At 49.7% G+C, this 26,543-nt stretch overlaps 1 protein-coding gene across 6 annotated transcripts in view; it reads right to left on the bottom strand.

Moving 5' to 3' along the window:
- SCN5A (sodium voltage-gated channel alpha subunit 5) overlaps positions 1–26,543 on the bottom strand; it is a 159,328-nt gene that overhangs the window by 76,899 nt on the left and 55,886 nt on the right. For 4 of the 6 annotated variants that reach the window (XM_058657199.1, XM_058657200.1, XM_058657203.1 and 1 more), the window contains 8 exons: positions 25,424–25,597; positions 21,844–21,966; positions 20,502–20,786; positions 20,081–20,134; positions 19,283–19,420; positions 18,341–18,445; positions 15,896–16,166; positions 11,954–13,403 (listed from right to left, as the gene is read on the bottom strand). The exons of 1 other annotated variant lie outside the window; for it this stretch is intronic. In XM_058657199.1, coding sequence (XP_058513182.1) covers positions 12,184–13,403; positions 15,896–16,166; positions 18,341–18,445; positions 19,283–19,420; positions 20,081–20,134; positions 20,502–20,786; positions 21,844–21,966; positions 25,424–25,597 — 2,370 coding nt within the window. In that variant the 3' untranslated portion in view covers positions 11,954–12,183. Of the gene's footprint in view, positions 1–11,953; positions 13,404–15,895; positions 16,167–18,340; positions 18,446–19,278; positions 19,421–20,080; positions 20,135–20,501; positions 20,787–21,843; positions 21,967–25,423; positions 25,598–26,543 lie in introns of those variants that run through there. One more of the 6 variants, XM_058657201.1, reaches the window with a different exon arrangement.

Raw genomic sequence — 26,543 nt, 5'->3', positions numbered from 1 at the left:
GGGATGGATAAGACCTTCAGAATCACTTGATCTGGGACTGCTGCTGTGGCCAAGTGGGTAAGGCTACCCCTGCGATGCCGGTATCTCATATGGGCACTGGTGCGAATCTCGGCTGCTCCACTTTCAACCCAGCTCTTTGCTGATGATCTGAGAAAGCAGCAGAGGATGGCCCAAGAACCCACATGGGAGACAAAAAAGAAGCTCCTGGCTCCTGGCTCTGGCCGAGCACACCCCTGGTTGTTGTGTCCATCTGTGAACTGAGCTAGTGGATGGAAGATCTATCTCTCTTTGTAACTATGCCTTTCAAATAAATAAATACTCCCTTTAAAAAAAAGATTCATTTAGTTGTCTTGGAAAGGCAGATCAGATTTATGGAGAGGAGAGACACACAGAGCGAGATCCTCCATGTACAAATGGCTACAGTGGCTGGAGCTGAGCCGATCCGAAACCAGGAGCCAGGATTTCCTTCCAGGTCTCCCAGCCAGGTGCAGAGTCCCAAGGTTTTGGGCCATCCTCCACTGCTTTCCCAGGCCATAAGCAGACAGCTAAATGGAAAGTGGAGCAGCTGGGACACAAACTGGTGCCCGTATGGGACCCCAGTGCTTGCAAGGTGAGAATTTTGCCATCGAACCACTGTACCAGGTCCAAAATCAATAAATCTTAAAAAGAAAATCATTTGGTCTGTTCCTGCCAAATCAAGGTGGAACTTGAAATTTAATAAATCTACAGCAGGCTAATTTTTAAAGATATTTATTTATTTTTTATCTTAAAGGCAGATTTTACAGACAGAAGGAGAGAGAGAGAAAGGTTTTTCTACCCACTGGTTCACTCCCCAAATGGCCACATTAGCCAGATACCCAGATCAATTTTTAAGTTGAATTTTTTTTTTCTGAAACATTTGTGTTTATTGAAACAGTAGAGTTACAGAGATAAGGAGAGTCAGAGAAATCTTCCATCTGCTGGTTCACTCCCCAAGTGGCTTGCAACAGCCAGGCTGGGTTAGGACTAAGCGAGGAACCAGGAATATCTTTCAAGTCACCCACATGGGTGCAGGGTCCTAGGACCTTGGCTCATCTTCTGCTGCTTGCCCAGACCATAAGCAGGGAGTTAGATGGGAAGTGGAGCAGCTGCGACTTGAACTGGTGCCCATATGGGATGAGAAGTGGTCTTTGTAGGCAAAGGACTGTGGCGTTTACTTACACAGGAGGGGCGTGCAGACACCAGCAGAGGTCCTGTTCACAAACTCAGGTGGTCAGCAGGTGTGGCCAGAACTTTCCAAGTCCAGGGCCTCTGTAGGGATGGCTTCAGCCCCGCCTCCAGTGACACCTCTGTGTTATCCCAACTTAGGACCAGAGGGGAGGGAGTAAGCAAAATTGTCTCCCTTACTGCAGCCAGTCCTGGGGAGGAAGCTGGGAACAGGTGGGTCACAGCCCAGGCAAAGCAGGGATGATGCGATGGGGGAAGGATGCGGTGGGGGAGTGCAAGGGCAAAGCTGAGAGTGGTCAGCACTGCCCCCTCCTGACAGCAGGAGGAACAGCAGGCTCTGGCTCCTAAGGGAGCCTGTGGGCCACTCACCATGGGGAATGCCTGGGTGTGTGTGTGTATGTTTAAGATTTATTTGTTTTTACTGGAAAATCAGATATACAGAGAGGAGGACAGACAGAGAGGAAGATCTTCAGTGCGGTGATTCATTCCCCAAGCAGCTGCAACGGCTGAAGCTGAGCCAATCCGAAGCCAGGAGCCAGGAGTTTCTTTCAGGTCTCCCACGCGGGTGCAGGGTCGTCCTGCTTTCCCAGGCCACAGGCAGGGAGCTGGATGGGAAGTAAGGCTGCCCGGATTTGAACCGGCGTGTATGTGGGATCCTGGCACGTTCAAGGTGAGGACTTTGACTGCTATGCTATCGTGCTGGGCCTGGGGTGTGGACGCTGTTCGGGAGAAGTAAGAAAAGGGCCACAGATGCCTCCAGTTTCCTGCAGCAAGCCCTGTCCCAAGCTTGAACTTTGTAGGGGAGAGAAGGAGAACTGCCCCTCCAGCCAGCCAGATCTCCTGGGAGCTATGTCTGTCCAAAGCAGTTGCACAGCAGTGGGCCCATGTCCATGCAGGACAGCCCGCTTCCCTGGGCTCCATGGCGTTCCACCTGGGGAAGACATGGTCACCCTGTGTCCTGCCAATTTGACGAAGATGACGTGCTCCCGTCTCTGCCCACATCCTGTCAAATCTCACTGGCTGTAGTTGCGTGGAGGGGTGAGATACAGGCGCTGCTGGCTGACTCCTTCAGGGATCGTGTAGAATTGTGTAGATGTCCCTGGTCCTATGAGCCGTGTTCAGGATGTAGAAGTTTGTCAATAGTCCCTCCCTGGCTCGGCAAGCCTTGGCGTTTTCCTCCCCTGGATTAGGGTCTCTGGGGGCCTCTGCCAAGAGTTTGGAGTCTCCCTCTCCTCCCATGTGGCTGCTTGCTGGAGGCGCAGGGGAGCCGGGGCTGCTCTGAGGGCTGGGCACATGTTGTGATGAGCAGGACAGGGCTGAGAGTGGCGGGCAGAGTGACCTTGGCAAGAAGCAGCGTGGGAGCTGGGGCCCTTGCGAGCTGGGGTCGTTGCATGGTTGGAACTGAGCTTCTTTCTACTACAGTTTTATTTTTATGCCTTTGAGAAGCATGGTTGTTGGTGTACATGGATAAATCTTAACTGTTTGATGCCAAGTGGCAGGTGTGTGTGTATGGAGTGTGGGGTGGGAAGAGAGAGAGAGTGAAATCTCACGTGCTGCTCTAGAGACAGCAAAGTAAAGGGAGCAGGAAAGAGCGTAGTGGGGCCTGGCGTGGTGGCCTGGCGGCCGGGGTCCTCGCCTTGAACGTGCTGGGATCCCGTATGGGCGCCGGTTCTAATCCCGGCAGCTCCACTTCCCATCCAGCTCCCTGCTTGTGGCCTGGGAAAGCAGTCGAGGATGGCCCAATGCAATGGGTTCCTGCACCCATGTGGGAGACCTGGAGGAAGTTCCTGGCTCCTGGCTTTGGATCGGCACAGCACTAGCTGTTGTGGCCGCTTGGGGAGTGAATCATCGGATGGAAGATTTTCCTCTCTGTCTCTCCTCCTCTCTGTATATCTGACTTTGCAATAAAAATAACTAAATCTTTAAAAAAGAGAGAAAAAAAAGAAAGAGGGCAGTGATTGCCAGGGGTGGGGGTGGGGAAGTAGTGGGAGGGACCACAGGGACCACATGAGGGAGGGGACATTTGAAGATGATGGGGATGGGGCGACTCTCTCGACCACTGCCCTTGGCTGTGTGACTTAGGCAACTGCACACCCAAAGGGAGGAGAATTAGCATGGATGGAAATCAGTATACAAATAAAACGTTTCCAAAGTGAGGCTGAAGGCATGCTTACCTGCTTGAATGTGTTTGTGTGTGCGTGTGTGTGATGAGTGTGTGGGTATATGCATGCATGTAATGTGTGCGCATGCGTGTGTGTGCGTGCGCATGCGTGTGTGTGCATGAGTATGTGTGTGTATGGGGGGCCGGGGGTGGGGGTGTGGTGCATGGCAGGGGGAGTGGTAGAGGCAGGAGCTGTGATCTGTGGCCAGCACTGCTCTCCTAGAAGGGTCCCTCGCTTCAGGCTTCCGGTCTGCGGTTCTGAATGTGAACCTGACCAGAGCTGGAGGCAGCAGTCGGGGAGTTTGCAAAAACAAGGTTTTCTCCCAGTGCTCTGGGGTGGAGAAGAGGGAGCGAGCAAGGAACCAACAGCCTGCCCCACGCACAGGGATGCCCGCTTCAGCACCCGAAGCCCGCTCTCAGCCTCTTCCGTAGCTTGGATGGGAGGCAGCAGCACCCAGTGGGGAGTGGGGAGTGCTTCCTGGGTGGATTGTCCAGCTGCCCTTCCTGGCCCCAGGGCTGCCTCCCTCGTGTGTCTCAGCACTCAGTGTCCCTGTCTGCCTCACGCCACTTGCACCCTGCCTGGAGAAGTGAACGAGCTGGGGCGCCAGACTTGACCCTGTGAATCCGGATGATTTTGCGTTTTTCTTCCCCCTACACTTGAAGTCAGCGCTTCGGGCCAGAACACTCTCAGAGCTGGCAGGGACCGACAAAAGCAGCTCCTTGTCCACTAATATACCGGTTTCTGAGACAGTGCAGGCTTCTCAGGCGAACGCTGACAGGCAAACAGAAGAGCTGCCTCCCACTCTCACCGGCAAGGAGCAGCTGGGGCGGAGACACCCGCCACTCCAACCTCTTCTGCTCTAAGGATGACGGGCAGGATGACTGGTAGGGACTGGCCTGGGCAAGGCGTGAGCGCTGCGGCTGGCTGCCTGGAGGGGGAGGTAGGGGATGGGTTGTGGTGCCGAGGGAGAATGGGGCAGCTCTGGCAGGTGCAGATAACAGACTCCTGTGTCCTCCGCCAGGGAAAGGTGTGTTGGAAGCTGGAGCAGCTGTGCTTGGCTGGGAGCCTGGCTTCAGCCTTACACCACCGCCAGGGTCACACTCTCACGGATGATCTTTCCAGAATGAACCCTGGGCATGGCTGCTGTCCTTCCCAAGTCCCTACTGCACAGCTGTCAATCAGGCCCATGGTCCACATCTAGGACCCCAGCTGGAATGCCCTTCTAGGAGATAAGCATCCAACAGCTTTGCCGCCTCTGGCTGCAGTGGTCAAGCCTCTAGGTGTGGTCAGCAGGGAGTGGTCCTCTCTCTGCCTAATGGCTCACATGCCTGGTTCATCACCTACCGGTGAGTTGTTGATGCCACGGACATTCCAACCCTGGTGCTGATGGGCATAGTGGACCAGGCACTCAGCCTTGTTCTGGAGGTTTACAAAGCTGCTACAAACATTGGTGTGCCTGTTAAAATCATTTTAATTTAGTTTTATTTGAAAGGGATGTATACACACCCCCCCCCCCCCACATCTTCCACCTGCTGATTCACTCTTCAAATGCACACAATAGCCAGGGTTGGGCAAGGCTTCAGAATTCACTCTCCCTGGATCTCTCCCACGTATGGCAGGGACCCAGACAGTTGAGTAGTCGCATGAGAGGGAAGCTGGATTGGAAGTGGAGGAGCTGGGCCTCAAACCCAGTCACTTCAATATGGTGCTTCATGTGGTTACTTAGCTGCGATACCAGACCCCTGCCCTGGGCTACGAGTTCTTGAATGTGAAAATGTGCTTTCTTGTCTCCTGGACACAGATCTCGGAGTGAAGAGATTGGACCTTACTGTGCTGTGAGTTTTCCAAGCAGCAGAGCCCTCCCATCGCCCCACGCCGTTACCAGGCCTTGGCCGGCTCAGTCTCCTGCAGGTTGGGCTGTGTGTGCAGTGGCATGACACTGTGTCCTGAGTCTCCCTAAGGATGCTGGTGTCTGTGTGCCCGTTAGCTCTCCTTATATCCTTTCATGGCAACGGTGTTTAAGTTCTGCCCACTTTTCAGCTTCGGTTGCTTTTTGTTTATTTCTGAGTTTTAAAGAAGTGAATACTTTTATATGTATATAAATGTACGTATGCATCTATATAGCATGTATATGTAATCTACATCCAAGTCCTTTTTTTAAAAGATGTATTTTTATTGGAAAGGCGGATATTCAGAGAGGAGGAGAGACGGAGAGGAAGATCTTCCATCCGAAGATTCACTCCCCAAGCGGCCACAACGGCTGGAGCTGAGCCAGTCCAAAGCCAGGAGCCAGGAACTCTTTTGGGTCTCCCACATGGATGCAGGGTCCCAAAGTTTTGGGCTGTCCTCGACTACTTTCCCAGGCCACAAGCAAGGAGCTGGATGGAAAGCGGGGCAGAATGGATTAGAACCGGCGCCGTTATGGGATCCTGGCACGTGCAAGGTGAGGACTTTAACCACTATGCTATAGCGCCGGGCCCATCCAAGTCCTCTTTAAGACTTATGTTTTCCAAATATTTTCTTCCAGACTGTGTTTTTTTTTTAATTTTTTATTTTCTTAACAATATCTTTTGCAGCAGTTTTAAATTTTAATGAAGTCTCATTTACAATTCTTCTAATGGATATTGCTTTTTGTGTTGTAGCTAAGAAATTTTTGCCTCATCTAGGGTCAAAAATATTTTCTTCTAAGTCTTAGAGTTTTATCTATGATCATTTTGAGTAGATTTTTGTAGATGATTCAGATAGAAGTTTCCTCCCCTCATAGAAAGCTGTTCCAGCACCATTTGGCTATAAAGGTCATCCGTTCTCCACTGAAATCTCCTTTGCCAAAAACTGGTTGAAAGTGTATGGGTAGGCCTGTTGGTGGAACTGGACCCTGTTTGGTTAGCCTGTAGGCCTCTCCTTTCTATTAATGACCAGCTTCTTGATTCCTAAGGTTTCATAGTAAAAAAAAAAAAGCAGATAATGAGAAGGCCTCATCTTTTATCTTGAAAAAAAAAAAATATTTCTGGCTGTTGTAATTTGTTTTCTTGTAAAAGTTTTAGAGTTGGGCCCAGTGTGATAGTGTAATGGTTAAGGTCCTCGCCTTCAACGCCCCGGGATCCCATATGGGCGCAGGTTCTAATCCCGGCAGCTCCACTTCCCATCCAGCTCCCTGCTTGTGGCCTGGGAAAGTAGTGGAGGACAGCCCAACGCCTTGGGACCCTGCACCCATGTGGGGGACCTGGAGGAAAGAAGTTCCTGACTCCTGGCTTCGGATTGGCACAATGCCAGGCGTTGTGGTCACTTGAGGAGTGACTCATCGGACGGAAGATCTTCCTCTCTGTCTCTCCTCTTCTCTGTACATCTGCCTTTCCAATAAAATAAATAAATCTTTTAAAAAAAATTTTAGAATCAACTTGTCAATTTCTACAAAATTCATTTTGTGGTTTGGGAGGAAATTGTCTTGAGTCTTTGAGATCAATTTCACTGTGAATTCATGTCTTAGCCATGTTTCAGTTCTCCAACCTGGTACATCTCCCTGGATCTTATCTGACCTCTAATGACTGTATTTTGTAGTTGTCCATTGAGATCTCTTGTATATGTTTTGTTGGATTTATTTGATTTTTTTTTTGGAGGGGGCTGTTGTAATTTTTTTCCCCCTAAATTTTAAAGTGTGTTTGACCTAATTCATGAGAACTTTCCTGAGATTATATGCCCTGGTGTTTTCATTCAGTTCATGGTTCATCTTCTGTTTCTTAGTTGTTTTAATAAAGCAACTAAAGACACTTGCCATTTGTTGTTTAGCAGGCCTAATCCGTGTAATAGCATGAACGCTTGACTCAGTATACCGTCATGTGGGATGTTGGTGTGTTGCAGATTTGCAATGACACAGATCCGGTGAATTTAAATAGTCCCCCAGAGCAAGTGTATCGCCGGTATTGCAAGTAAAAGCCAGCTGCTTCCCTTGACATGTGCAAGCTAATATGAAGGAAAAAAAATACATTTCAAAGTTATTTGGGTCTCCTGCACGGATACAGGGGCCCAAGTACTTGGGCCATCTTGTGCTGTTTTTCTGATGTGTTAACAGCAAAACAGCTGGAATTCAAGCTGGCTCTCCCATGGGGTGCTGGTATCATGGGCAACGGCTTAACTCACTGCACCCCCAACACCAGCTCCTACCATTGGCCCTCGAAAGTCTTGGTTGGGGACACAAGTCTTGGAAATTTTTCCAAGGTTGTGAGATTGATTTGATTCGCTCTCCTGATAAGAACAGCAAGTTGAAGGGATGTTCACTTGGCCCTCTTAATAATAACAGCCCTTATAGGATGAGTCAAGGGGCCAATGAGAGGATTTTGTCTGTTGCCAAGCATGTCTGTTGCAGCTGTGAGAATCAGCTGCGGAGTAGTGATTTCAAGTTTGGTGGGCTACACGGGGGGCTGTGGATACCTGCCTCCTTCTCCTCTTGCGTCTTCCTTCTCAACCTTGAACAAAGTAGAAGCCTCTTCTAGCTCACAGGCTGTAACAGATGAAAATGAGACAGCAGGATCAGGGCCCTTTCTCCCTGAGAGCTCTGGCTCTGTGTGCTTTTTTTTTTTTTAGGAATATCCAGCTCTAATTAATTTTTTTATTAATTATTTTGCATTATGTGACAGTTTCATTAGCTCTGGGAATCCCCCCACCCCTCCCCCCTGGTGGGTTCCTCCACCTTGATGCAGTATTACAGTTCAAATTCAATCAAGATTCTTTCCTTGCAAACGTATACCAAGCATAGAGTCCAGCTACTTGTTGTCCAGATGGGTTGAACAGTTTCTTGGGGAGACCATTTCTGGTCCGAAGTTAGAGCTGGTAGAATATCATCCCAGTCAATTAAGAGTCCCAATATAACATCAAGAGCAATTTGCAACATTATGGAATTGACATGGTTGTGAGTAACCAGTATGTTAAAAAAAAAAAAAGCAAGTTGTTAACCACAACCTATGATTAGCTCATTGACATTTCACTTTTAGTTTATATACAGGACCGGCTGCTATATACCTTAAAATGGCTATAAGGTACCATTCAGCTGTCTCGTGTCTATTTCATTTTAGTATTTAGCCATTTGTTGTGATGAAGTATAATTTTGCTGATCTTCGCAGATTTTAGGATAATCTAGACTGGCTTGTAACTCTAACAAGACATTTGTCGACAATTAAGGTGCAGAACATTTTTTTGGGGGGGAGTGTGCAGGAAAATCCTCAACACCATGGTGAGGAGTAACTAATCTTTGTGTCCCACCCAGGGAGGCTTGAGCCAATCCACGCCAGCTCTTTCCTGTCAGATTCAAAGCTCTACTTTTTGTTGTTTGTCTATTTATTTTAGGTTTTTTTTTTTTTTAGTTTGTATGATTGTTTGTTTGCTATGAGGGGTTTTCGGAGCGATCCCGATGGTCATTGCGAGGGAGGGTGGGGGTCCAGAGGTGGAGCCAGGCTCGGACCAGAGAAAGCTCTCCTCCCTGGTCCCGAAGGACGTTTATTGTTCTTCCGTTTCTGCGGACCGCTCAGGTCTTCTGGTTGTCTTTCCGATGACGTTGGTTTCTTTCTGATGACGTTGGTTTCTGCACGGTAGTGTTTGGAGTTCTTCCATCCCGTGCGGAAGCTCCGGTTGGGGGTGGGTGACCTCAGAGTACTCGGCCTCCGAGGGCATCCGATTCCCAGAGGCATTTTTTTTAAACCTGCAGGTTGCAGTTATCAGTGCATCCTTCACCTTGTGCTTGTCTTCAGCTTGAGGGATCTTCACATTTCTGACTGGAGAGATGCGAGCGCTATTTCCTGTGGTGGAGACTGAGAAGGTGGTTCTGGCTCTCCATCTGCCTTGCACTTTGCAGCTTTGTCCCCCTAGAGATCCAATTCCTACTTCAACTTTGCAACCGGATCTTTTAAAAGTTTGAGAGACAATCTTGTATTTTGCATTAGATATGTTCCTGAAAGATGTATACGACTACATCACATCACTTTCTCAATGGCTCTCGTTATAATTTGGGAAGCTACATTTTGTATGGGGGAAAAACAGAGGATGTATCAGTTTCCTAGGACTTCTGTGGCAGATTAGCACAAACTAGGTGGTCTATGATAACAGAAACTTATTCTCTTATATTTCTGGAGGCTGAAAGTCTAAAACCTTGGGCTGGGCAGAACTCATTCTCCAATCTCCAGGGGGTGAGTCCTCCAGTGCGAGTCATTGGCTTAGGATCCACATGAACTCAACATGACCTAATCTGAATTTGATTACATCTGTTATAAAGTCACACTCAAAGGTTCGATGGTCGGGCTGCTTTGATGACCATATGAAGACCTGAGACTGGGTAAGTCTGTAGGTGGACGCTGCAGTTTCGGAAGTTCAGGGGTTCATCAGCTTAGCTCTGGCAAGGCCCTTGAGGGGCAAAGTACATGAGAGAGTCCACGTGGAAGGAGGAAATCACACCTCAGGACAGAAACCAGAATGATTCAGGGGATCAGGCTCCCTGAGAACTGGCTGGGCTTCTGTGGGAACTATGTTGGACCCTCTACTGGCCTCTGCTGTCTGAACGTTCCTCCACCTCTACATGGTTGTCCTGCAGACTTAGTCTCCCATACCTGATTTCTTGGGGAGAAACTATCAAAGCCATAACACATGCACTGGGTTTTTTGAGGACACAATTCAACTGAAAGCATCAGGCAAAATATGTAATAAGAATAGCTTTGAAAACAGTATCTTGGGCCTGGCATGGTAGCCTAGTTGCTAAAGTCTTAGCCTTGCATGTACTGGGATCCCATATGGGCACTGGTTCTAATCCTGGCGGCCCAGTTTCCCATCCAGTTTCCTGCCTGCAGCCTGGGAAAGTAGTCGAGAATGGCCCAGAGCCTTGGGTCCCTGCATCCACATGGGAGACCTGCAAGAAGCTCTGGGCTCCTGGCTTCAAATTGGTTCAGCTCCGGCCATTGCAGCTGCTTAGGGAGTGACTCAATGGATGGAATATCTTCCTCTCTGTCTCTCTCCTCTCTGTATATCTGACTTAGCAATGAAAATAAAATAAATCATTTAAAAGAAAACAATACCTGCTTCCTAAGATAGTATGATTGGGTACATTTAAGTTTTCCACATAACATTGGAAAAACAAGCCAGGCCTCAGATGTGTACAGCTGTCTTACATAAATACCTGAACTGGTATGCTCATGTGGCCTCTTCACTGAGTCTGTGGATTTAGGTGTTGGAGAGCTGTGTAGTGGAGACATACGTTCCTTGGGTCAGGGGAAGAGCCACTAGGTTTGACTCATGATCTACTGCCCAACCGGGTGTCCAGAGAACAGAGCATTTGCTGTGTCTTCTGCTATCCAATCATTGTCTTATTCATCTGCACTTGTGGGGGCTGGCAAATCACAACAAACCTCTTGAAATCTTTCTTGGCTTCTGGCGGCTAAGAGTGAGGGAGGGCAAGGTCCCCAAATCTGCATCCCTAACGCATGTCAAGTGGGTCAGGTTTTAGATTTCTTAATTTCACAAATGAAAATTTTACTGAATGATCAATTATACATACAACTGACCAGCCTACCTGATTTTTGTGATTGGGAATGTTCTGAGAGTTTACAGATGATGGTAGCCGTGATTAAGAGCCCTTCTGTTCTATGATGTAATACGAATGCTTTCCTGCAAGACCTGCCATGTGCCTTTGGCTTGGTTGCTGCTTCAGCAACCCTTAACACATTTGCTGTATAAATCTAATTCGTCTTTTGGATCTTGACTTCTCTCTTGGATTTTGACTTATCTCTTCTTCTTTGCAGCAATGCCCATCATACAATAGGTGCTTAATAACATCGTGAGATGAATGAAAGGAACTATTGGCCATCTTTGGTCTATCAGATCCTCTTTCCAGAATGTTCCCTTTTGATTAGACTAATTGTGGAGTCCTGACCCTGGGGCATGTGAAAACTCTCCTCCTTAAAGTCTGATTATGAGATAGCTTCTGGAATGCATCCATGAGCCTGTTGAACAGCACAGTGAAAAGGCCTGGCCATTGTAACCTCAATAGAAAGTTTTTCCATCTAAGTAGGGGCAGGGCACCATTGAGTTCTATCACACGAGATGCAAAGGATGTGGAAAGCATTCATTATGCAGGAGCTAAGGTTCAGAGGGGGAAAGGTCTTGGCTCTCATCAGCCAGAAGTCAGTGGAAGGGTTAGGACCTGAGCCAGTTCCCAAGACAGTGATCCCTCCTGCCCCACTCAGCCTTTTGATCAAACTGCAGAATATCAGGTGCCCTGGAAAGTATGATAAATGACTCATAGTACTTAAGAAAAAAAAAGATTATGCTTTGATATACAACACAATGGCTTTGAACTACCTTTAAAAATATTAATTTTAATTGTAGAGGCCTTTCACGATATAGGCCAAAGGTGTTACCCTGGGCCAGGCCAGTCGTCTGGCAGCTCTCAGCATGCAGTCATGCAAAATTCTAAATAACATGGCCAGTCTCTAGGTGGCAACATCCTTGGAAGTTCTGAATCTGAGAAGTTTGTCTTGTTAAATATGATCTCTGGTCCCAGCAGAAATTAAAGGGTCAGGGACATATTCTGGACAGGAAGAGAATCCATCAACTGATGTTGGAATTCAAAAGGGAAGTTACCATGGAGATCCTCTTGGCTTCAGATACCTATCTGGAGACAGAGACTTTCCCAGCTGCAACCCTGCCTTGTTCTGACATTGTGATTAGTGGCATGCATTGGTGAGGATGTGACTGGGCGTCTTCCAGAGGGGGAAAGAATCATCACAGAGCAGAAAGCGCTATTAGAACTGGGTGTGTCCATACTGGAGCATCCTTGCTAGGGCCCAGGGGCAGTCACGTCATGACTGGTGACTTCATCTTCATTTTGCAATGAGCTGGAGGAGCTCCTGTTGACTGTCTCACTGAGGCCTCTAGTGACACTATCATAGGACGGCGGGAAAGATGTGGCAGATGCAGTCTCGGATTTGTCTGGAAGCACACCATCTTCATCAGTCACAAATACAACAATGCCTTCACCTGGGAGGGGCCCAGCGTCCACATCAGCCCTGGGTACCCCTGAGACATTAGACAGGTTCAAGGCACGGTGCCGTATGTAGCTGCGATAGGCTTTTTGAATGACAGTGGCTGAGACATCTTCTTGCTTCCACCTGAGGGTGGTGGCTATTGGCTCGTAGGAAGCTTTGGAAAGATTTGCTGCCATAAACTTTTCTTCCATACCTGCTTTCAGAGAATCCAGATCTCCAGAATCTCCCAGTACATTTTTGGTGAAGGCAAAAAGAATGTCCAAGCAGTGGATCTTGTCCCCGGGCACCAAGGGCAAGTCCATCTGCATTAAGATATTCTGGTTGGGTTTTGGGATCCGCAGGGGGCCAGAAAGACAGTCTGCAAAATTTGAGAGGGCCGAGTAGTCGATGAACTGTGTGGCTTGAGGATCGAACTTCTCCCAGGTCTCATAGAACATGTCGAAGTCATCCTCGCTCAGGGGCTCCGTGCTCTCCTCAGTGGCCACATTGAAGTTCTCCAGGATCACTGCGATGTACATGTTGACCACGATGAGGAAAGAGATGATGATGTAAGTGGTGAAAAAGATGATGCCTACAGCCGGGTTCCCACAGTCCCCCCCAGAGTCACTGCTGTTGGGTTGGTTGGGGTCGCAGTAGGGGGGTCCCGTGTTGAGGATGGGGCTGAGGAGGCCATCCCAGCCGGCCGACGTGGTGATCTGGAAGAGGCATAGCATGCTGTTGGCGAAGGTCTTGAAGTTGAACATGTCATCGATGCCGGCCTCCTCTCTCACATGGGGAAATGTGGCCATGCCGAAGATGGAGTAGATGAACATGACCAGGAAGAGCAGCAGCCCGATGTTGAAGAGGGCAGGCAGGGACATCATGAGGGCAAAGAGCAAGGTGCGGATGCCCTTGGCTGCACGGATCAGCCTGAGGATGCGGCCGATGCGTGCCAGGCGAATGACTCGGAGCAATGTCGGGGAGAAGAAACTTTGACTTTCAACTGAATGCAGAATTGTAGAAAGCAGCTGACCTTACAAGAGAAGGAAGGGGTAGGGGATCGATTTAGAGCACTTTCCACCACTAACCACTGGCCCTGACAAAGTTGGCTGCAGTCATGCTCCCTTATCTCTATTTGGCAAGGACTGTACTCGAACACCCACACTCAAGGATTTTGGACCTTCCAAGCCTGGGAAGTGTGGCTGTCCAATGTGGGCTCAGTAAATGCCAATGCATTGATCTGTTTTCCTACCAGGAAGTCTTCCTTTTCCAACCATGTTCTTATCTGCCCCCACTCACAATATTATTTTCTCAAGTCCACCTGCTATAGCCCAGATCATGTACAAGTGACTGCATCATCCATCACATGCCCCCAGTCCTCTGTCTGCTGGCATCGTGACACAGACTGCTCTTAGACATCACAGCCACTTTCTGAAGCCAGGTCTGGTGCTCAAGGAAGGCCAGCACCTACTTTGACTCATCTCCCTATCTCCTACTGCGAAGACTGACTCAGATCCTGGCATAGGGTCCCCTGGATAATTGTACACAGCCTGGTGTTAATTACACGGGTCTGAGGAGTCAACAACTTGCTGACAGCCAAAGCAGAACGGTTTTGGATGGCCAGATGTCTGTATAATGGCTTTCATTTATTTCTTTTATTTCCAACTGCATTGGAGGTCTATGTTAGGGCTGGAAATGGGCCTTTTTAAAAAAAGACCTATTTATTTTATTGGAAAGGCAGATGTACAGAGAGGAGGAAAGACAGACAGGAAGATCTTCTGTCCAATGATTCACTACCCAAGTGGCTGCAATGGCTGGAGCTGAGCCAATCCGAAGCCAGGAGCCAGGAGCTTCTTTCTGGGTCTCCCACGTCGGTGCAGGGTCCCAAGACTTTGGGCTGTCCTCGACTGCTTTCCCAGGTCCAAAGCAGGGAGCTGGATGGGAAGTGGAGCTGCCAGGATTAGAACCGGAGCTCAAATGGGATCCCAGCGCATTCAAGGCGAGGACCTTAATTGCTATGCTATCACGCAGAGCCCAATGGGCCCTTTTTCAAGTAGAAAGATTTATTTATTTGGAAGACAGATTTAAAAATTTTAAAGTCAGAGATAAGGAAAAAGAAAGAGTGAGAGCGCGAGCGAGCGTGAGAGTTGCTGTAGGTTCACTGTTCAAATGTTCGCAAAAGCTGAGAATGGTCTGCCTGAAGCCAGGTCTCCTATGTGGATGGATGGCAGGAACCCAACCACTTAAATTCTCACTGCCATCTCCCAGGGTACATATTAGCAGGAATGGGGGTCCAGAGACCAGATTTTAAGTGTTCTGAGAACTTCATATAAGCCACAAAGTAAATTGAGAAAGAGGGAATTTCTGTGGCCATGGACATATTTGTGGCATTGATTGTGGTGATGGCTTGATGGTGTATATACTTATCTCCAAACACAAATTATACACATTCAATAGACACAGATTTTTGTATGTCAGTGTGTCTCAATAGAATGGCTTAAAAAAGAAAGACTCAGCAGCAACAAAACGAAGGAAAGAAAAAACCCCAAATGTAGAGCATACTAACGTTTGAATACGACCCAAGATTTGGTCTCAGCACCACAGTGGTGCATGTGATTAGATGTCACCAAGTTGTATTTAGACACGATTAGCTCTTGATAGTGAATCGATGGGGGATGAAATCTACAGTTGCACCCTGCCATGGAAAGTGGGCAGGCTTACAATGCAAGGTGAAGCCTGTGAGCTGGGATGCAGTTTCTTATCCTTTGGCTGAAACATGAGCAGTTGAGTAGCTGTCTGTTGGTTACGCACAGGAGGCTGCTGGTTCCTGTCCAGCTCTGCCCCTTCCAAATGCTGTGCCCCATATGGCTTTCTTAGTGTCTGAGGATATACTTTAAATACATACAGGGAGGATGCCAACGCCTCCTGGAGCCCAGCCAAGGACTGAGAACTCAGAGTGCTCAGGTTTAGCGGTCTCGCTCCCTATGTTAGCCCCAGACAGTTACTCAGGGCACTAGTGCGCCCCAAATGCTGGCTATGACAAAAAATGACACCTTGCCAGGACCTAGCAAGTCTTCAGCTCTGACTTTTCCACTGCTCACACACCCTCTATGAGTGATCAACTAACCCCGGGGCACCTTTGAGCAAGCTCATCTTGCCTACTTCTTACTCTGTGGGCAGCCCACCTTTATTCCAACAGGAAGAGTTTGATAACTCATCACTTATCACATATTGCAACACTCACCACCTACTTTGAAGGTGGTTAAGGTGAGGGAAGACTGGGTCTGAGGTTCTCGGGAGGAGTGGTCAGAGATGGGCTGTGTCCCTAGCAGGTGTTCCCAAAGACTCAAGAACAGTGAGAGAGCAGCCCAGGGGCATCCTCAAGCTACTGCTTCTGGAAGGTCACAAATACTGTATCTCACAAAATCATCTTGGTTTTCACATAACAGCCCAACCAACACTAGGCAGGGGCCGGATTCCCGTCCGCTACCACCCCCGACCCCTACCTGCTGGCCACCCACTTACTTCCAATGGACAGGATCACCACGATGAAGTCAAACACATTCCAGCCAAAAGTGAAGTAGTAATGCCTGAGGGCAAACATCTTCAAGACGCACTCAGCTGTGAAGACGGCCACGAAGAACTGGTTGATTCTGCTGAGGACCTGGGTCTTCTCCTCACTCTGATTGTCAGTCTCCACCATCATGGTGACCATGTTGAGACAAATGAGGACCATGATGGCGATGTCAAAAGCTTGCTTGGTTACGATGTCAAAGACGAAGCTCTGGTACTTGTTCTGAGAAAAGAAGGGATAGGGCATGAGTCAGAGCCTTTGGGATGACCTAAAGCAGCCATCTGCAAGGGTTGCGTTCTGCTAGATGAATCTGAAGTCTGTCTTGGCTAGTTACAGTGAGCCTGGCTACCATTTGGAATGCCTATGTTCCCTATCTAGTCCCTGCTACTCCACGCTTTGATCCAGTTTCCGGTGAATTCATCCAGGAGGCAGCAGATGTGACCCAAGCACTGGGGTTCATGCCACCTGTGAGAGAGAGACAGAATTCTCGGTTCCTGCCTATGGCCTGGCCGAGGTTGTTGTGGGCATTTGGGGAGTGACACAGTGGCTGGAAGATCTTTCTCCTTCTCTTGCTCCCTGCATCTCTCCTCTGTTCTTGTTTACTCTGCCTTTCAGACAGAAACCACATCTTGTCCTTTCTCATTTCAAAATCTCTTCAAGTTGATTTCACATCACCTCCCCCAGTGTAAGCCCTTATCACTTCTCCCAGCCCCTTGAAGTCACTGGCCCATCCTTTGCCCTGGGCTGGGGTCTTCACCTGCAGTTCTGGTGATTAAACTCCAGCAGTCTTGAGAGAGCCAATGTCATTTATGCTCTACTTCCTCTGTCATGCTACATCACACTGTTTTGGTTCTTCTTTTGGCTGCTGCAGCCTCTATAGTAAGTCTTGAGTTCTGACATGACACAGGTGCTTCCATTCTGTATTACACAGTGAAGTCTTTGGGGACAAGGGCCATCCCTTACTCGACTGGGCATGCAGTGTCCTACATATAACAAGGGTTCAAGAACTGCTTGCAAAATTAGGGATTTGAGTGTATTTACTGATGGTAAAGTTACAGGCAGCAATACAACATAATTGTGCAAGTGTCCTCTATCCCTGTGTCCTCACAGATGTCTGAGCAGGTGCAAGTACAGGGGCCACCAGGTCAGGTCCTGACTCTCTGCATTCTTAGGGCAGGCACATTGTTCGGGATAACCAAGGAATCATTGGAATCGGGTTCTTTTGAATGTGGCCCTCTGTTCTCTTCTGCACAGCTAACATCTGACTGCTGTGCAAGTCCTGACCCCAGAAGGGTGTGGCTCCATGCACAACTGCTGTCTCACACTTCTAGGGTGGGGTGGGGGGACTGCAGAGCCATTCATTCCTCTAATTTAGACCCTGAGAAGGGTGAAAAAAGAGGGGTATATTTGTAGTCCTATGATGCCCAATGAAACAGAGAAAGTGACAACGCAATTAAGAGTCTGGGCATGGTGTTTGATCTGAAGGTGCCAGCTTCAGGAGATGGGGCAGCTTGCTGACAGCTTTTGGCTTAGCCATTAAGCAAGCATCACGCCTTCATAATCCGTGGTGCCCTAGTGAATACAGAGCAGGTGACTGACATGCCATGCTCTGCAGCCTGCTGTAGTCCTAAAGAGAATGTGAAATCTACTCTGCATGATATCTGCAGCAGAATACTATAGAACAAGGGCCTGGTACAGTAGCCTAGTGGCTAAAGTCCTCGCCTTGAACTCACTGGAGTCCCATATGGCCGCCAGTTCTAATACTGGCTGCCCCGCTTCCCATCCAGCTCCCTGGTTGTGGACTGGGAAAGCAGTGGAGGACAGCCCCAAGCCTTGGGACCCTGCACCTGCATGGGAGAGCTGGAAGAGCTTCTTGGCTCATGGCTTTGGATTGGCTCATCTCTAGCCATTGCAGCCACTTGGGGAGTAAATCGTCGGACAGAAGATCTTCCTGTCTGTCTTTCCTCCTCTCTGTATATCTGACTTTGCAATAAAAATAAATCTTAAAAAAAGAGAATATCACAGAGTAAGTCTTCTAGTGTGGTGGAATCCTGTACTGCTGCTATGGATGAAGTATAATGTAGAACCTGAGCCTCGCCGGAAGTGAGGAGTTGTGTGCATGTGCCTGAACCCTCAATTTATTGTGGGGACTCTGTCCTTTCTCAAGTTTACTTGTCACACCTGTTTGAGCTACATATACCCCTAGATGACCAGAGTTACTTGCTTCAAACTTCCCAATCCTGGAGCCTGTGAGCCTTCATCACTCTCAATCTCCAGACTCTACCCATTTCCTCTCCTGTGCAGAATGCTCTGTCCAGGCTCCACCCGGCCCAGGATCAGTGACCCGATTGGATTCACAGACACACGCTTCTCTAGAGGGAAGCACTGGGACTCACCAGGGGCCTGGGGATGGGCTTCTGGGGCTTCTTGGAGCCCAGCTTCTTCATGGCGTTGTAGTACTTCTTCTGCTCCTCCGTCATGAAGATGTCCTGGCCCCCTAAGTGCAGAAGAGGCCCACTCTGCTGTCATTACCACAGCAGAAGACTCCTCAGGCATACCAGGCTCAGAACACACTGGAGGGGAAGGACTATCCCAGAGGAAAGACAAACCAAGCTCACGGGCAAGGAGCATCTGGCTTGGGTGCCTTAAGCGATGGCACAGTTATGCAACTGGGTCCAACTGGACTTCCCTGTCGGGAGTCCTTGAAACCAAGCTGGTTTCTGTTCTTCAGAAACCCAGAGATACTTCCTGTGTACAGAGAGTCAAGGAGGGCTTGGAAATGGGACTCACTGCAAACCCCGAGGATGCGTGCTGAGTGCTGCGGGGCTGGAGAGGGGATTTTAAGATGATTTTAACACACGAAGGGTTTCCTGGGAAAAAGGGAAAGTGGGAAGGAGAAGAGGGTAGCCCTGAAACTGGTGCTGGAAAGTTCCATGACTGAGATCTCCTGTTCTGAAGCAGAAGCTTCAGTTCTCAGGATGTGGACAGATACAGTTGGCCACGGTGGTGGGAGTCAGAACCTCAAACCGAACCGGTGCTGGAGACCTTTCTTCCCTTGCAGGTACTGCGTATAGAGTCACACCTATTTCAGTAGGAGCGCTGAGGTCACTGGGGGAGAGAAAATAGGCACCTGGAGTGTAGTGACTAGAACAGGAAGGTAAGTGCCCCAGTAGTAGACAGGGGTGACGGCCTCACCAAGGCCCGCAGGTTGGCATTGTTGTAAAAGGCCAAAGCAGGGTTCTGGGCCAAGTGCCAGTGGCCATGAGTGATGTTGGTGTATTCACGGCCATGGCAGAACCATCCCCTGTCACCACCCCCCACCGTCCCGCTCCACTCATCTTTTTTTTCTGTTGATTGAAGTTGTCAATGATGACCCCAACAAAGAGGTTCAGGGTGAAGAAGCCACCGAAAATGATGAAGACGACAAAGTACAGGTACATGTACAAATTCTCCTCCCACTTGGGTTGACAGTCAATCTGGGAGCAGACAAGGAGGAGGAAGCGACCAGGGCTGGGTGACCACATGCCACCCTGAGACAAGGATCTGAATGCAAGCAATGTACTTGGGAGGTGAGCTGGTGGGGAGGAGTGGGGACCTGGATTGAGGGAATAGGGGAGAAGCAACAGGCACGGAGAAAGGCCATGGGGTGGCTGGGGAAGTGGGGAGTTGTGAAGGCCATAGCTCAACCTTGTACCCCTGACAGGCAGGGCTCTGGGCATCTCCTATAGGTTTCCTTAACTTGTCCATGAGTGTTGCGCATGAGGACCTCAAATCTTTCCAACCGTCTCCTCTAACCTGGCTCTCATAAGAGTGCCTAAATTCTGCCTTCTTTCCAATGCCCTTTTACTTTTGCCCCCTGTCCTTTCTGCAGCCATCATCCATGGAATGCCTGCACACACATTGCCCCTTCAATGTTGGCCAATGCCTGATTCCCACTGGGGTGAGCAGAGAGGTGTGTATGGGAAGGGAGTGGCTGGATAGGCAGGCTTGGGCACCTGGAATGGAATCAGAGGGATGGCGTGAGGCATCTGGGCCATTGCCTGCTCTGGCACTCCAACCAGGTCTGACTCTTGTCAAGGGGCAGATTGGTGTGGGCAGCACAGGAACAGGTACGGGTACAGCGGGCATGGACTCACATTTCGGGAATCGACAGCTGCGTACATGATGTCCATCCATCCTTTAAAGGTTGCCTGGGAACAAGGAGCAGGGCCCCGTCAGTGACTGTTCATCTGCCTCCCCTGACCCTCCCCTAGCTGAGGTAACTTGAGGAGATGGCAGTGATAATTTAAGTGGTTGGGTTCCTGCCATCTACCCACATAGGAGACTGAATGCCCTACTGTGAGATCACACTCTAACCTCCCTTTGTAGTCGGTGGAACTGACCTTAGCTCCCTCCCAGCCCTGCAAAGCCTCCTTTGAGACACACACACACACACACACACACACACACACACAGAGAGAGAGAGAGAGAGAGAGAGAGAGAGAGAGAGAGAGAGAGAGAATGAGAGTGAGTGTATTTTCTGGGAGGCACCCCCTCTCCTCGCAGCAGCTGACTCACCACCTGGAGGAGTGCGAGGTAGCCCATGGCAACATTATCGAAGTTGACTTTCACATTGACCCAGAAGTACGTGCCGGAGGAATTTTGCATCCCACATTCACTTTTGTTCTCCACAATGGACAAAGGCACCGTGGCAAATGTTTTATTGCTAGAGTCGATGCATTTCCAAAACCTCCCTGCGAAGAGGTTCACGCCCATGATGCTGAAGATGAGCCAGAAGATGAGGCAGACCAGGAGGACGTTCATGATGGACGGGATGGCGCCCAGCAGGGCATCGACCACCACCTGGTGACAAACAGAAAAGGGCCTAGGGTACCCCAAATAGCCAGCTCCCTCCTGCTGACTCACTTATTTCTGTGCCTCCTGAGCTGGTGGGCTTTGCAATCAGCAAGAGAAATGTGTCCATTAGTGTAATGATTCTAGCTCAGGTTCAGATCTTCTCCCACTAAACATCTTCCAGGGCATGTGTTAGCATTTTTCTCAGCACTGAGGCTACTGAGTTCATAAGCACACACGTACTATTCATTTGTGGTGTGTGTGTGTGTGTGCACGCGTGCACATGTGCTTGCACACAGACTCTTCTAGAACCTTGCTTTATCCCCGTTGAATACAACAAACACAATGTCGTGTCAAGTACGCCTCTAAATCCATATTCATCAGCTTGCTCATTTGTAAGGCAGCCAACACCTGCCTACAAAACAAAATACAAAATACAAAAATCAAGCTGCCTCAGTCTTTAGTTTCAAATGTTCTTAAAGGCGCAATCAATTTCAAAAGCCCTTTTGTTTCTGCAGCTCTGCCTTGAGTCAAAGGTGGAGGAGCAAAGCAAAATTTTACTTTTTGCCCTGGGAGGTCCAGCCTGAAGCAGGCAGGGACAACCTGGTCAAGGAAAGAGGTAAGGGAAGGGAAGAAACCCACGGGGCCAGGTAAGAGAGTGGACTCTCAGATGGGTGGTACTGAACTGATGAAGTTACGACACTTAAACAAAGCAAGCTAGGAAAGATCTAGGGGTCATGACAGCACAGGGAACCTCAGAGCGGCTGGAGATACAGTAAGAACAAGAGGCGGAGCTGGAATGCTTGGAGGGCGTATAAGGGGATCACCTCCCTCGGGGTCAGCAGGGATGGGGCCTGAGGCTTGGGGGTGTAATATTTATGGGTGACAAGGGAAGACCTGGAAGGCAACAGTGGAGTTGGGTTGTGCAGTGACACCTGTGTTGGAGCAGCAAGTGAAGCCACAAGGCCCAGTGGCCTTTACCAGTGGGGCCCAGAGCTTGGGGTCAGCAGTGTGCAGAGCCACACAAATGAGTGTAGGTGCCAAAGTTCTGAGAGAGAGGTCTTACCCGCATGCCTTCAAACCGAGACAGGGCCCGGAGTGGCCGCAGGGCACGCAGTGTCCGGAGGGCCTTGATGGGCGCCATGTCAGAATATTCCAGAATCTTTGCTGTAAGGCTTGTCAGTGATATCTGAGTGTAAGCAGAGAGCACAAGCAGATGTCATCACAGCCACAGAAAGCCAGGCCCTGGGGGCAGGAGGCAGGAAGTCTCACCTTGTCTCCCTGTCCCCTGCTCTGCCCAAGCCATCATGGCTTCCACCTTCTCTGTAACTCCACTGAGAGGTCAGCAAAGGGTCCAGGCCCTACCCTTTGAGGGATGATCTCTTTGGTCACTTATTTGAACTCTTGGGCAGGAAAGACTCAGTCATTCATGCTGTCATCGCCTGGTGAGTTTGGGGACCAAACTCCCAGTGTATTAAGTATATTTTTTCTTCCCCCTCTAGGGATCCCAACCAGGCCCTAACACCCTTGAGATTGTGACTTTCAGAAACTTGGAGAGACTTGGGGAGGCTGGGTTCCTTTGGAGAAGCTAACTGAAGTTTACTTTGAGGGACATAAAATTGGTCTCAGTAGTATTTGTTCAAGAAGTGGGATGGAAAGAATCCTGGTCTGACCTGGGTAGGGTTCCCTTGATCCCTAACTTTTTGTGGGCTTAGACAGTGTCCCGCTAGTCCATGGACGTTCACTCTTTGTAAAAACAGGTTGTCAGACTCTATGCCTCCAGCTCTGTCTGCATTTCTCAGTAGGAGGGACCGGCACAGGTCCATGGGATCCAGGTTTGGTTGATACTGGAAATACCAAGACTGAGCCCTCATGGTCTGTCAGTGGTGGCCCAAGGACTGCAGAGGGCTCAAACAGGCAGGAGACAATTCTCAGTTAGGCTTGGGACTTATCAAGTGACAGGGAAACAACACGTATGTAGTCTTAAGCCTGAGGGTGGCTGTACATGAATCATGAGCTGAATTCAGACATAGCTTATCCTGGCAGCTAGCTGGAGGGATGCTCACAGGCACTTCAGGAAGGGAGAGCTGTGCCCTGGCGTGTGGAGCCTCACACAGTGCAAAGGATGAGAAGCTGATCTGGAAATGAGCTTTCTTCATTCATGCAGCTCCAGACACAAGCTGCCTGGAAAGCCAAGGGAAAGGAGGTGTGGGGCCAGTTTCATGCTATTTCTAGTTCAGTCTCATGGGGTAGCTTGCTCTGTGTGCAGTTGGGCAGACAGGGGCTGGCCCGTCTCCACAAAGCCAACTCAGCCACGTCCAGTGCCACCTCTGCCTACCATCCAACTCACCATTCTCCACTGTGAATCTGATCACGGTCATGTTCATTCTTATTCCCAACCTGCACTGGCACTTCACCCTCAGGATAAGCTCCAGACGTCTTAGCCTGCATCGTAGAGCTGGCATTTACTTTCTCATTCGTTCTTCACCCATGTTTGATCCAACTCACAGCTCCATGATTACACCTGCATCTATGCCTTTGCTCAGGGTCACCCTCCATGGAGGACTTGCCTTGCTTTGTCCATGTTGCAACTCTGTGTTACAACCTATCACCACCTCCTAAGTGAAGCCTTCTTAAGCTGCTCCCTAAGACACTGACTGTCTCCAGAGGTGACCATTACTGTAACATTTATCTTCCCAAGTACCTGATCTGCTGGGAGAGTGAAGTGTAAACTCCTAAACAGAAGGACTATTCCTTCTGTCTTTCCCAGAGCAATGCAGAAGACACTCTTATTCTGTAGTTTAATATAGTTTTGGGAAATAGAAGAAAATATATAAGCATGTGGTGATGAATTGAAGGAAGCAAGAACATCTGATGCAAAGTGGAAATGTTGACTGGGTAGAAGATTAATTAGAGGGTGGGTAAGACAGGTAGAAAGAAATAAAGGAAAGGATAAAGCATAGAAACAGGGGAAAGTGGCAGGATGAGCAGGATGAATGGCTGGGGAAGGAGGGAGGGCAGGGCAGGTGTGAGAAGGGGGAAATGGAGAATTGGAGAGAAGAGACAAGTGAAAGAAATTAGTGAGCGACAGGAAAGGCTTGACAAGATGGATGAATGGATGGATGGAGGAATGAAGGTGAGGGTGATGAATGAATGCGTAAGTATGAAAGAAAGGATAGATGGATGGGCTAAAGGAAGGCTGGAAATACGGAAGAATGAATGGGTAGGAAGATGGATGAATACAATACTGGGATGGACGTTGCGTGAATGGGTGACTAGACAGGCAGACGACGGGAGAGTTGGACAAAAGCATGAATTCAAAGGCAGGAAGACACAAGTTTCAGTGGATAAATGTGTGGGCAGAAGGGAGGCAGGAAAGAAGAACAGCACCAGACAGATGGAAGGAGGCGACTCATGGAGGAAGGCAAACGGAGAAGGTAGAGATGGATGCTTGGCAAGAAGGAAGAAGAAGGTGAATGGCTGGGTAAGTGAAAGCAGGGATGTGTGGGAGAAGGATGGGTGTTGGGAGGAAGATTCATTAGGAAGATGGATGGGACAAGTGGGAGAACTGGAAGTAGACTGACATGGACACAGGCGGCTGCCCTAAACAAGCAGGTGGCAGCCAGAGCATCTCGTCTTTACTTCTCAAATCTTACTTGCTGTGCACAAAGTGATCACCTGTGACTCAGACTGAAGGCCTCCCAGCCGATCCCTGCAGTGCAGTGACTGGCTATGGCTGGAGCAGCGGTATCAGCAGAGCTGCAAAGGCACAGACCTGCTGCGGAGGCCCCGCCAACAGAGACCGCTGGACAGAATGTTCTGTCCTGGACTCTATCCAGCTTTGGAGGTGAGTGCCACACACAGACACATTTCCTACACCTCTGACAGCACGTGCCTCACTGCTAGTGGCTGTAGGAGTGGGAGGTGGCAGAGACAGACACAGAACATGCCTGCAGAAGTCCTCAGAGAACCAAGAGGCTCCTCAGGGACTCAAGAGAGCAGTGGTCCAGGGGGAGAAGGGGGCTGAGGGTGAGGGAATCACACGTGGGAGGCACATGGTGAATTCCCTAGTGCAGGGGGCCTGTGGCCACTTGAACTCATCACCTCCAGAAGGGACCCACTCTCTCTTTCAGCATCTCTGGGGAGGGAGGAGCCCCTGAAATGAACTCAGTGGTCCCTGGCCACCACTGCATCCCAGAAATGTCTTGGAGCTTTGACTAGGTACACAAACCTCCCTGCCTCCAAGACCAGTCGGGTCAGAATCTCTGGGTGCTGATGTTCCAAGTGATTCTATGGTGCAGCCAGGGCTGAAGGCCAGAGTCAGCAGGTGCACAGTTGCTTGCAGCTCAGACCTCCCCCGAATCAACAGATCCCCAAGGGCTCACCTGTCATCTTGTTTAGGACATGAAAACATGAGCTAGTCTAGTGGCCTTTCTGGATGCAGGCCTAAGAACTGAGGGCTCCCTTGGGGACGCTCAGAGATGTTTGGCCCCCACTTGCACAGGTGTGCAGGATTCTTGTCGGACTCCTTGCTCAGCGCTCACGGCCTCTCCCTGGCAGGCTGGGTCTCAGCCACCTTTGCACTAGTGATAGCCAAGAGTCAGAGGTAACGCCCCCGATCTTCCCAGCCCCCCAGGGCCACTCACGGCCACGATGAGGAAGTCCAGCCAGCACCAGGCGTTGGTGAAGTACTTCTTGAAGCCATACGCCACCCACTTTAGCAGCATCTCCAGCACAAAGACAAAGGTGAACACCCTGTCTGTGTACTCCAGCAGGGCCTGCACCGTGGGCTTCTTGTCCAGGTAACAGTCTTCAAAGGCCTGCAAGGGATGCAGGGTGTAGGATGGCAGGCTGCCCCTGGAGACCCCCGCGGGGAGGGAAGGCCACAACCAGTGATGCCTACAGCTCTGGGAGTGAGCCCATGGCCCATGTGGAGGGTTCATCCCATTCTCTGCATTGTGGGAAGTCAAGTTGGGACAGTGGCTGAGGCACAATACTGAGAGACCAAGGGCTGTGATGGCGTCAGAGCTGGGGGTATGGCAGTCCCATTGGTGTAGGCGAGAAGGGAAAGCTTTCTGGCTGGGTTTTGGGAGTGAACCATAGGGAACTGCACAGAGCTGTGGTCTAAAAATAAAGGCATCACGTGATGTTTGCAGGTAGTTTACAGGAACAAGGGCAAGAACTGCCACCAAGTCCGTGAACAAAAACGTTCTTGTTGCACCTGCACTCAGGGAAACTCTTGTCAGATTCAAAGAAGATGCTGCTTTCCCTTTGTCAGACTGGGAGAGGAGAACCAAGAGTCGGGGAGGAGCCCCGACACCTGCAGCCCTTCTGTGCTGGCTGCAGCACCTCTCATCTCGCTCCCAGCTCATGTGCTTGAGAAAAGCAGTGGAAGATGGCCCGTGTGCTTGGGGTCCCTGCCACCCACACAGGGGACACCGAGGGAGCTCTGGGCTCCGGACTATCTCTCCCTCTCTGCCTTTCAAGGAAACAAATATTAGCCAAGGGAAAGAAGGAGTTGGGAACCTGCTCTGCTGGTGCTGCACTGTGGACAACTGGCGGGAAGGAAGTCATTTTAGTGTCAGGAGCAGGATGCTGGGCTGCCCAGCCTGAGATGACACTGCATGTGGGTAGCACCCACCCAGACATTATACAATGGTAGATAGGGCCCTGTGGTGGTTGGGCATCCCTTTGCCCTTGGCTTTGGTCTTCACTCAGCTGCTTCCCAGGCATGTTCCTCCTCTTCTGCCTTTGCGCTGGGCCACA

The sequence above is a fragment of the Ochotona princeps genome, chromosome 30, assembly GCF_030435755.1.
Source record: "Ochotona princeps isolate mOchPri1 chromosome 30, mOchPri1.hap1, whole genome shotgun sequence".
Lineage (NCBI taxonomy): Eukaryota > Metazoa > Chordata > Mammalia > Lagomorpha > Ochotonidae > Ochotona > Ochotona princeps.
Note: the sequence above shows the minus strand (reverse complement) of the source record. Positions and strands in the feature narration are given on the sequence as shown.